Genomic DNA, 12,033 nt, shown 5'->3' on the forward strand with positions numbered 1-12,033 from the left:
TTTTTTTTGGTAGGGGAAACTAGGAAAGGAGATATTGTATGACATGTAAATAAAGAATTGATAAAAAAATACACTTCAAGATCAAAGATTGACATTGCCTCAGAGTAAAGGGTAGAAAATGATTTTCTAAGTAAATGGACTTAAGAAACAAGCTGGTGTAGCTATTTTAATATCTAACAAAACAGACTTCAAATCAAAACTAATCAAAAGATACAGGGAAGGGTACTGCATACTCACAAAAGGAAAAATCCACTAAGATGACGTTTCAATTCTTAACAATTATGCCCCAAACACAAGGGCACTCCAGTATGTAAAAGAAATATTACTACAGATTAACTCACATATTGACCCTTACACAACCATAGTAGCAGACTTCAATACCCTATTCTCACCAATGAACAGATCATTCAGGCTAAAACTAAACAGAGAAATACTGAACCTAACAGACATTATAAACCAAATGGACCTAACATATTTACAGAACTTTTCACTCCAACACTGAAGAATATACCTTTCTACTCTGAACCTCACGGAACACTCTCCAAAACTGACCCCATATTTAGACACAAAGCAAGTTTCAATAGATACACGAAAATTAAAATACCCCTTGCATCTTATCAGACTATCAACAACAAAATAGCAACAGAAAGCTTACAACCTTTGGAAACTGGACAACTCTTTACTGAATGAAAAATGGGTCACAGCAGAAATAAAGAAATTGAAGACTTTACAGAATTCAGTGAAAATGGAGGCACAACATTCCCAAACTTATGGGACACAATGCAAATAGTGTTAAAAGGAAAGTCCATAGCACTAGGTATCTCCATGAAAAGACTGGAGAGATCTCATACTAGAAACTTTACTGCACACCCAAAAAAAGTAGAAGGCAAGCAACTGAGGGTTGAAATCAATAAAATAGAAACAAAGAGAACAGTACAAAGAATCAATGAAAGGAAGAGTTGGTTCTTTGAGAAAATCAACAAGATAAATCCTTATCCTAACTAACTAAAAATCAGAAAAATAATATCCAAATTAATAAAATCAGAAATGAAAAGATGATATAAAAACAGACACAGAGTAGATCCAGAGAATTATATCTACTTTAAAAAACCTGTACTCTACCAAATTGGAAAATATAAAAGAAATGGATTCTTTTCTTAATAGATACCCTTAACCTAAGTTAAATCAAGATCTGAGAAACAATTTAAATAGACCTATAACCCTGGTGAAATAGAAGCAGACATTAAAAGGCTCGCAACCAAAAAAGGTTCAGGGCCAGATGGTTTTAGTGCAGAATTATACTTGACTTTCAAAGAGTTAATGCCAATGCTCCTCAAATTGTTCCACAAAATAGAAATAGAAGAACATTGACCAATTCATTTTATGAAGTTACAGTTACCCTGCCATCCAAATGACACATAAAGATTCAACAAAGAAAGATTTACAGACCAATTTCCCTATGTTATGAACATAGATGAACAAGAATACTAAATAAAATACTTTCAAACTGAATCCAGAAACAAATAAAAAATAGCATCTACCATGATCAAATAGGCTTTGTCTTAGAGATGCTTGGATGGTTCAACATACAAAAATCAGTAAATAAAATCTACTATAAACAAACAAAGGAAAAACCCCACATGATCATCTCATTAGATGCAGGAAAGACCTTTGACCAAATCTAATACCCCGTCATGTTAAATGTCTTGGAAATATCAGGGATACAAGGGACAAACCTGAACATAATTAAGGTAATATACAACAAGCTGATAGCCAACAGCAAGTGAAATGAAGATATACTCAATGCAATTCCACTAAAATCAGGAACAAGACAAAGGTGTCCATGCTCTCCATATCTTTTTAATACAGGACTCAAAGTTTTACATAGAGCAATAAGACAACTGAAAGAGATCGGGGGACACAATTTGGAAATGAACAAGTCTAAGTATAATTATTTGAAAATACTTTTTTTCCCAGCAGTATATGTAAGTGACCTTAAAAAATTCACCAGGAAACCCCCTACAGCTGATAAACACTTTCAGCAAAGTGGCTGGAAGCAAGATTAACTTGAAAATAGTCAGTAGTTCTTCCATATATAAATGAAAAAAATGAATTAGGAAGGAAGTCAGGGAAGCAACATCTCTCACAATAGCCTCAAATAATATAAAATACCTTGGGGTAACTCTAACTAAGCAAGTAAAAGACTTGTATGATAAAAACTTCAATTCTTTGGAGAAAGATAATCAGAACATGGAAAGATTTCCTGTGCTCAAGGATTGTTAGGATTAACATAGTAAAAATGGCCATCCTACCAAAAGCAATCCCTATCAAATTCCGACACAATTCTTTACAGACATTGAAAGTACAATTCTCAAATTCATATAGAAAACAAACAAACAAATAAACAAAAAAATTCAGGATAGCTAAGACAATCCTGAACAATAAAAGAACTGCTGAATGCCCCACCATACTAAATTTCAAGGCATGTAAACAGACATGTTGATCAATGGAATCAAGTTGAATATCCAGACATAAATTCATACACTTATGGACACCTGATTTCTTTTATAAAGAAGCCAGAAATACACAATGGAAAAAGATAGCATCTTAAACAAATGGTGCTGGTCAAACTGGATATCTGCATGTAGAAGAATGCAAATATATCCATATGTATCACCCTGTATAAAACTCAAGTCCAAGTGGATCAAATATCTCAACATAAAACCAGATACATTGAACCTGATAGAGAAGAGAGTGGAGAATAGCCTTGAATGCCTTGGTATAGTAGATGACTTTCTGAACAGAACACCAATAGTGCAGTCACTAAGATCAACAAATAATAAATCGGACCTCATGAAACTGAAAACCTTCTGTAAAACAAAGGATACTATCAATTGAACAAAATAGCAGCCCACAGAATGGGAAAAGATTTTTACTACTCCACATATGATAGAGGACTAATATCCAAAATATATAAAGAACCCAAGAAACTAGATATCAAAACAAACAAACAATCAAACAAATGAACCAAAAATCCAACAATCCAATTCAAGAATGAGGTACAGATCTAAACAGAGTTCTCAATAAAATAGTCAAAAATGGCTGAGAAACTCTTAAGGAAATGTTCTACATTCTGAGCCATCAGGGAAATGCAAAATCAAAACTACTTCCATCTTATACCTTTCTGAATGGCTAAGATCAATAACACAAGTGACAGTTCACGTTGGCCAGAATGTGGAACAAGGGGAACCCTCCTTCATTGATTACCGGAGTTCAAACTTGTATAGCTACTATGGAAATCAATATGCTGATTCCTCAGAAAACTGGGAATCCATCTACCCCAAGACCCAGATGTAACCCTCTTGGACATATAGTCAAAGCATGTTCTATCCTACCTCAAGGACACTTGCTCAGCCATGTTCATTGTTGGTTTATTCATAATAGCCAGAAACTGTAAACAATCCGTAGGTCCCTCAACAGAAGAATGGATAAAGAAAATGTAGTGTATTTTCACAATGGAGTATTACTTTGCTGTTAAAAAAAAATGACATCATGAAATTTGCAGGCAAATGGATGGATCTAGAAAAAAAATCACCCTGAGTGATGTAACCCAGAACCTGAAAGATGAATATGGTATGTATTTACTTATAAAGGGATTTTAGCCATTAAGTAAATGATAATCAAGCTACAATACATAGAAACAGAGAGGCTATGTAAAGAGAAGGAGTCCGGGGAGACATAGGAACCTACGGGGGGGGGGGGTAGGATAGTTGTGGAGAGGGAGAGAGTGTGAGGAGAGTCAGCTGGAATTGAAGGAGGACACTTCAAGGTAGGGCGTGGGAAGCTAGTGCAGTGGAAACCTAGTGCAAAATATAGCAGGGCATTGGGGGCACAGAACTGGTTTCCAGGTGAGGTTTGATGCTAGTCTAGAACAACATGTATTTTGAGCTTGAAATTATCAGAAAACTGTTGTGGTTGAAGTCTTGGAAATGGACAAAAGCTTCCTGTTTCCTGGGTGGCACATAGAATGAAGTATTATTCTGTAGGAGTGTACACCCCTGCTGGCCTCTTTATGGGCTGCATTAACCCATGTAAGAACAGAAACTAAGATGGAGACTATGCAGTGACTGGATGGATTCACTGTCTGTGAAGCTACAATTGATATCAGCCCTGTAGGAAGAGATGGCACTCAGACATTGTTTTTTGCTGTTACTGGATATCAACCATTTTGCACTATTAGCAAATCTCAGTATGCTGGACTACTCACATGTGCCCTTAAAGATTCTTCCTTTAAAAGATAGAGTGTAATTACACCATTGTTCCTTTGCAATTCCTTGATTTATTACAGGCAAGAAGCTCTTGCTCCATTTAGTGCGTGCTGGGCGATGGGGCACATTAACTCCGTAAGGAAGGTGGTCAGACAGCTTGTTTTCCTGTCAGTACATTTTGTTCCTACTCTACTCCGGGCTAGGTAATTCTCCTCCTGGGGTTAGAAGATCATCTGATATAGTGGACAAAAAGTGCTTCAACCCTCACCAGGCCTATAATGGAACAAAAAGTCAGACAAACCAGCTCAGTAGGCTGTTTCTTGTGGCTCTGAGATTCAAATCCTGGCCTTGAACCACCCCAGAGCTCTTTTATCTACCTGTCACTTCATCCTTTAGCATCTCCCCCGTTTCTGTTCTAATTGTAAGACCTTTACATCCAGGTAAGTAGAATTTGTTCAAGTATAGAGAGCAGGCTTAGAGGGCGCGGCTTGGGCGGGGCCAGCCCCGGGCGAGAACAGCCTGGGGGCGGAGTCAGCGCCCTCTCTCAGGCACCTTGCCATTCCCCCTTGGCTCCGCCTCTCCTGTCTGTGTCCGCGGTCTCCGCTTCCGATAAAGTTGTTGTTTTGCCAACATGGCGGCGCCCATAGTGACTGTCTGGGTCTTGTTCGTGTAATGCTTGGGGAACGAGGCAGAAGGTAGCAGCTGGCCAGAGCCTGTGCGCAGAAAGCCCCTACTGGGGCTGAGGAAGACGAGAGACAGGCCCCGCTTAGCCCCAGGAGTTGAAGGTGCGGACAGGCCCGAGAGACCCGGGACCTTGCAGTTTTCCAAACTGGGGAAAGCTCCGAGATTCTAGTTCATAGACTCTTTCAGCCGTGGACTCCGGACTCTTGCTCGTAGAACGCACGTCTTCACGTGGTTTTGTATTCGAATTCTCCTCTACTCCAGGTCTCCCCCGGGTGCCTGTATCTTCGCTTCGGGGTAGGGGGTTTGGACCCAGAAAAGGACCATCAATAGTACATCTTTGGGGGACCCACAGTATTAATTAGGACCTGCAGGTCTTCAGAAGTCTTCTGGATCTTACAGGCTCACAGCTTACAGAGAAGGTGGAGTTCTAGAGACGAAATAACTTGCCTGAGATCCTGCAGGAAATTAGAAGTAGCGTGTGCCTTTTAACATTAGTGTTTTACAAGACATGTTTATTGACATTTGTGTTTTTGTAAGATGTGATTGTTTTGGTGAGGTGTGTGTTTACTTACTCGTTTTGTTTGTATCCACACCACCCTCTGCTAAAATGTCTACTTTTGATGCCAGGAAGAGGCAATGCCTATTAGGACTTCCATGGAGAGGTACTTGAAATGGCCCAGAGCTGTGCCTAGTAAGTAAAAGAACAGACGATGGTTGAAATCTAAAAGTTCTGTAGATTCCTAGGTATGAGCACAGCTTCTTAGTATATTCCCCTAGTGGACAGAGTCTGAGGGTGGTCTTGGACCCATGCCTAAGAGTTTGGGGTTTATTTTTATTTATTTTTTACATTGCTCAGGATGGAACGAATGGCCTAAAGCAGTGTCAGGGAATTACTCTAGCACCAAGCTATATCCCTAGGCCCCACGTTTTATAGTATTTATTTGTTTTGTTTTGTTTTGTTTTTGGTGCTGGGGATTGAATTGATGTACTGAACATCTGTTTTATATATCTAGTCCTTGGATTTTCTTAACATATCTGTTGTTAAGACTTATTTTTAATTGTGTGTGTGTTCGCGCTCTCTCTCAAGCACTCATGAGAGTGTGGGTGCCCATGTAGGCCAGAGGTATCAGATCTTTCTAAAGCTGGAATAGGCAGTTGTGAGTCACCCACTGTGAGTGCTGGGAATCAAACCGGGATCCAGTGCAAGAGCAGTATGCTCTCTTAACTGCTGTGCCATCTTTCCTGCCCTTTCTTTGTTTATTTAAAGACAGAATTTCGCTGTATAGCCCAAGCTTCCCTACAACTCATGGTAGCCCAAGTTGTACTGGAACTATTTTTTGTTTTGTTTTGTTTTTTTGAGACAGGGTTTCTCTGTGTAGCCCTGGCTGTCCTGGAACTCACTCTGTAGACCAGTCTGGCCTCAAACCTAGAAATCTGCCTGCCTCTGCCTCCCAAGTGATTAAAGGCATGCGCCACCACCACCCGGAACTGGAACTCTTGACAGTCGTCCTATCTTAGCCTCTCAAGCTACTGACATTCCAGGTGTGAGACATCACAGTTTCTTAACTCCCCTGGCATACATACATTGCCAAATTCAGAGACGTGTTCTCAATTTATATCTACCAATAGTGAATACACATAATTATTTTCATTAAAACTATAAGCAAGATATTTAATTGTTTTTATCTCTTTGATTAGTTGTAAAGTTGATTTTTTTTTTTCACGTTTCTTAGCTTTTGTCCTCTTGGGGCACCAATTCCCACTTTTCTGGTGCTGTGGATTGAATCTAGGGTTTTGGTCTTGTGAAGCAAGTGTTCTACCACTGAGTTATACTTCCATGCCTATACCTTTGCCTATTTTAAGCATGTTTTTGGGGTTCTTTCCTCATATGTAAACTCTTTATGGGGTTGTATAGCCTTTTGTCATTGTAGCTTTTTGGCAAATGATTTCCTTCAGCAAATTGTTTGCTTGTTAGCAATTTGTTCATATTTTTTCTTTCTTTTCTTTAAGGCAGGGTCTCACTTAGCTGTGTAGCTCAGGCTGGCCTTGGACTTAAGATCCTCCTTAGTGCTGAGATGACCAGCATGTTTCATATGGTTTTGGAGTAAGACTGACTAATTGTGGTACTTAAAAAAATTCTTATTAGCTAAGTTTGATAGTGTATGGTGCCTATAAGCCTGACATCTGGGAGGCAGAAGCAGATTAGGAATTCAAGGTTATTCTATTCTGCAATGCTAGTTCAAGGACAGCCTGAGATAGATGAAACCCTGTCTCAAATCCCCACATCCCTCCAAAACAATGGGATTTATGCCAGTTTATGGTTTGTGTTGGAGCTCTAAAATTTTCTTAAATACATTGAACAATCAATCATTTTTAGAGCTGTGGTGGTGCACATGTAATCCCAGCTCTGAGGAGGCTGAGGCAAAAGAACAGAAAATTAGAGGCCAGCCTGAGCTATATAGTGATATCCTGTTATTTTTATTTTTATTTGGATGTATGTATGTGGATACATAAGTACACACATGTGAAGCCCAGAGGTCAGTGTTTGGTGTTTAAAAATTATATTTATTTAATTAATTTTATGTGTACTAATTAATTAATTTTATGTGTATTTGTATGTACCTGAGGGTTTGTTTGTATATCATATGTGTGTAGAAACCCTTGGAGGTCAGGAGACATAAGATCCCTTAAACTGGAGGTATAGATTGTTTGAGCTGCCCTGTGAGTGCTCTGTAGGAGATGTAGTACTCTTGTAAAATAAGCCATCTCTTCAGCTCCCCAGTGTTAGATGTCTTTTATCTCTCTCTACATTAGTTTTTGTGACAGGGTCTCTCACTGAAACTGAAGCTCAGTAATTGGCTAACTTAGCTGGTCAGCAAGCTCCAAGGGTCTTCGTGTTTCCACAAGCCCCACCCTCTAGTGCTGAGGATACAAACACAGTGCCACCATATGTGTAGAGCTTTGTATGTGTTTGCTGGGAATCTGAATGTAGATCTTCATGCTTATGTAGCAAACACTTTGCCCACTGAGCCACCTGAGCCACGGAGACAGCTCCCTATTACTTTCTAATCTGCATGTGTTTTTCTTTATGAGCTTTAATTGCATTATTTATTTATTTGAGGGCACAGCTGCCATGGCTGCATACAACGGTCAGTGGACGTACCTTCCCACCGTTTGGTTTTAGGGATCAAACTTGGGTTGTGAGGCTTGGTGGCAGGAGCCTTTAGCAGCTGAACCATCTACCAGCTTATCATGAGCTATAAATTCTTGTATATACTTAGATGTGTTTTAATGTTTTTTTAGTTCATTGGTTTAAGCAAAGGAGAAGTCATTAGAGAGCCTGGTGTAATGTAAAGCATCGTGTTCAGCCAGCAGCGAGTGTTACCGTGCATTCATATTGCTCCTGTAGATGATTGCTCATTGGCACTTTACCCATCATGATGGGGAACAAGTCCCAAACAGCAGTTCAGGTCTATTTGTATTTTATTTTCCTATTACTATTTATTTATGAAACAGAGTAGTCCAGAATACTCTCCTTGTGTGCCATCTAGGAAAGAAATGTCAGATATCTGTCTAGGTGCCTTCTGCTAATCATCTTTGGCCTATCATGGTTTCAGAATGTTCACTTAGTAAGAAAACCATAAAATCCCTGACTCACATAGATAGTTCTAATAATATACAAGTCTAAGCCCTAAAAAAAAAAATAAATTGCCTTCCTTATATAAAGTTGGTCATATAGAATTGCTGATAGCTAGCTTCATGTAGTTCATTCTATTTCCTATATAGTCATATTGACCTACTTTAAAATATCCAAACCCAACTGATAGGAGAATTTCCCTTCCTCCCTGTCTGTCACTTATTTTAGTCCTAAAAGAGTAAGAGATGTTAAAAATAGTGAGACGTGGTATGTCAAGAACTTGTGCAGGCCAACCTATGGCAGCAAGTGCCACAGTTCCATGTTCTGTGAGTGTGCACTCCTCTTTTAGAGCCTGAGGTAACCCTCCTGGCAACCTTTGATTCAGTGCCTTCATGTAAGTAATGTGCTAAACCCCGGTAGATATGGAAAAGATTTAGAAAGAATCAGATGATTAATACCAGTTTAGAATGCCAGGTTTTCTCATGTCTCTCTTGTCTTTTTTACCTCTCCATTGCTGTTATGCAGTGAGGCAGGAAGTTTAGGGTGTTTATATAGTACCACATCCTAAACATTTGATGAAATCTCACCTCAGCCCCTTAAAAGGGATAAAGCAGGGAAATTCTTCATCAAGGCTATTTCTGCCATTCACCTAAGGAGGGAACCAGGGAAATATATGAATTAAGATTTGAATCTCAGGTGATCCTGCTGGACCACTGCACAGTGTTATAATCCAAAGAGTTCTATAACAGAACCAGTGCACGCTATACCATAGGTTCATCTGTGTCTTGCCTGCTTCTCTGTGTATATAGTCGCTGTGAAAGAAGGCACTTTGTCCTTTATTTTTTCTTTGCTAGGGATAGATCCCAGCTCTTTGCACATGGTACACATATGCTCTGTGTCTTACACACTCAGCCTGGGATTCCTTTGTTATGTCTGTAGTGCTTGGAACAGTGTGTGGACCTAATATTCAATAAGTATTTGGCAAATGAAGAAACAAATGAATATGTAGTTTTGTAACTAATGGTTATTTCTTGGCTTAGTCTGTAAGGGTATGTTGAACTCATAATACACACATGCATACGCACAAATATATATATGAAAAATGTTAATTTTTTCAGAATTTCTGGTCCTTCTGGGAGACCTGTGTTCAGATGCCTTCTGGTATTTGAGCACACAGCTAAGTCAAGATGTGCTTAGAGTTCTTCTGGAGTTCAGACAGTAGCTCCTATGCTGTGGAAGGATATGTAGTAACTGGCCTTTTGGTGGCTTCCCTTTTTTCTGTTAGGGTTTTATATATTTGGCGTTTAGGGCATGGATTACCTTTATGTTTTTTTTTTTCTTTTTTAAAAGATTTATTTATTTTATATGTGTGAGTACACTGTCATTGTCTTCAGACAATGTCATTGTCTTCAGAAGAGAGCATCAGATCCCATTATAGATGGTTTCGAGTCACCATATGGTTGCTGGGAATTAAACTCGACCTCTAGAAGAGCAGTCAGCGCTTTTAACTGCTGAGCCATCTCTCCAGCCCACCTTTATATTTTCTAATAAAATGTTTGTATCTAATTCAATAGAACTTCTAAAATGTTCTGTTAGGAAATGATTACCAAAGGAAGAAGAGAAATCATGTGAGCAGGCAGTAACTGCTGAGCTGTGTCAATCAGAAAGACCAATCTTGAGAGGTTCTGGGTGGTGAATATCATATTCCTGTGCCCTCTTTTCTAGGGTCTTCTCTCCTGAAGAATGGCATCCGCTTGTCAGAGGCTGAGTGTTTATGTCTCTCCTCTGAAAAGACAGCTAGTTAGTGGACCACCTGTCATCCTGTGGGAAAGACTAATTCCAGGATGTTCCAGAAGTATCTACAGTGCCACTGGGAAGTGGACGAAAGAGTACACACTGCAGACAAGAAAGGATGTGGAGAAGTGGTGGCACCAACAGATAAAGGAGCAGGTGTCCAGAATCTCAGAGGAAGATGTGAGTACCCTAAGAGGGCAGATGCCAAACACCTGATAAGCAGCATCCAAAGGGAGGAAGAGTTTTCGTGGTTTACAGTTTGAGGGGATGAATTCCATCATGGCATGTCAGCTAAGGGATGGCAGACTGTCGAGAATGTGAGGTGGCTGGTCACATTGCATCTGCATTTAGGGAGCAGAGAATAGACTGGAAATGGAGCTGGGCTCTAGAACCTCAACTTCAGCAAAGCTCTACCTCTTAAAGCATCCACAACCTTCCCAAATGGCACCACCAGCTGGGTCCAAGTGTGCAAACACATGGTCCTATGGGGACACTGCACATACACATGGGCCTATGGGGACACTGCACATACACACGGGCCTATGGGGACACTGCACATACACACGGGCCTATGGGGACACTGCACATACACACGGGCCTATGGGGACACTGCACATACACACGGGCCTATGGGGACACTGCACATACACACGGGCCTATGGGGACACTGCACATACACACGGGCCTATGGGACACTGCACATACACACGGGTCTATGGGGACACTGCACATACACATGGGTCTATGGGGACACTGCACATACACATGGTCCTGTGGGGACATTGCACATAACATGGTCCTGTGGAGACATTGCACATACACATGGGTCTATGGGGACACTGCACATACACATGGGTCTATGGGGACACTGCACATACACATGGGTCTATGGGGACACTGCACATACACATGGGCCTATGGGGACACTGCACATACACATGGGCCTATGGGGACACTGCACATACACATGGGTCTATGGGGATACTGCACATACACATGGTCCTGTGGGGACATTGCACATAACATGGTCCTGTGGAGACATTGCACATACATATGGTCCTGTGGAGACACTGCACATACACATGGTCCTATGGGGACATTGACAGTCACATGGTCCTATGGGGATACTGCACATTCAAACCATAGTAGTAGAGAAGAGGAGCTAAGGACTCTGGGCTCAAACTGCTTGGTTTAGGATAAGTTATTAGATGTGTGGCCTTAAACCAAATAGTTGAATGAGTCTTTCTTTATCATGTACCCTGTACATGATAAAATGCTTACTAAATGGAAGTTGTGGGGCTTTTTTGTTGTTTGTTTTTTATTTATTTTTTTTGTTTTTTTTTAATGGTGGTTTGATGATAGTGGCAAGATACTTGGCTTCTAAAGACACACTTGGATGGATTTCAAACATAATATCAATGTGAGGTGAATTCTAAAGCTTCATATACACCAGTGTTCAGTCAGGTTCTCAGTCCCAGGTAAAATAGCATATGATTTTATCTTCTATCTATCTATCCATCTATCCATCTGTCTGTCTGTCCGTCCGTCTGTCCGTCCGTCCGTCCGTCCGTCCATCCGTCCGTCCATCCATCCATCCATCTATCCATCTATCCATCTATCCATCTATCCATCTATCCATCTATCTATCTA

The 12,033-nt window shown here is 40.2% G+C and overlaps 1 protein-coding gene and 1 pseudogene across 1 annotated transcript in view; one reads left to right on the top strand and one right to left on the bottom strand.

Annotated features, from left to right (window-relative positions):
- LOC116073729 overlaps positions 1 to 4,913 on the bottom strand; it is a 78,856-nt pseudogene extending 73,943 nt beyond the window's left edge.
- The window catches only part of Lars2 (leucyl-tRNA synthetase 2, mitochondrial), a 96,678-nt gene continuing 89,391 nt past the window's right edge, over positions 4,747 to 12,033 (top strand). The window contains exons 1-2 of the mRNA XM_031345758.1: positions 4,747 to 5,053; positions 10,315 to 10,563. Coding sequence (XP_031201618.1) covers positions 10,333 to 10,563 — 231 coding nt within the window. The 5' untranslated portion in view covers positions 4,747 to 5,053; positions 10,315 to 10,332. The remainder of the gene's footprint in view (positions 5,054 to 10,314; positions 10,564 to 12,033) is intronic.

The sequence above is a fragment of the Mastomys coucha genome, unplaced genomic scaffold (assembly GCF_008632895.1).
Source record: "Mastomys coucha isolate ucsf_1 unplaced genomic scaffold, UCSF_Mcou_1 pScaffold23, whole genome shotgun sequence".
Classification (NCBI taxonomy): domain Eukaryota; kingdom Metazoa; phylum Chordata; class Mammalia; order Rodentia; family Muridae; genus Mastomys; species Mastomys coucha.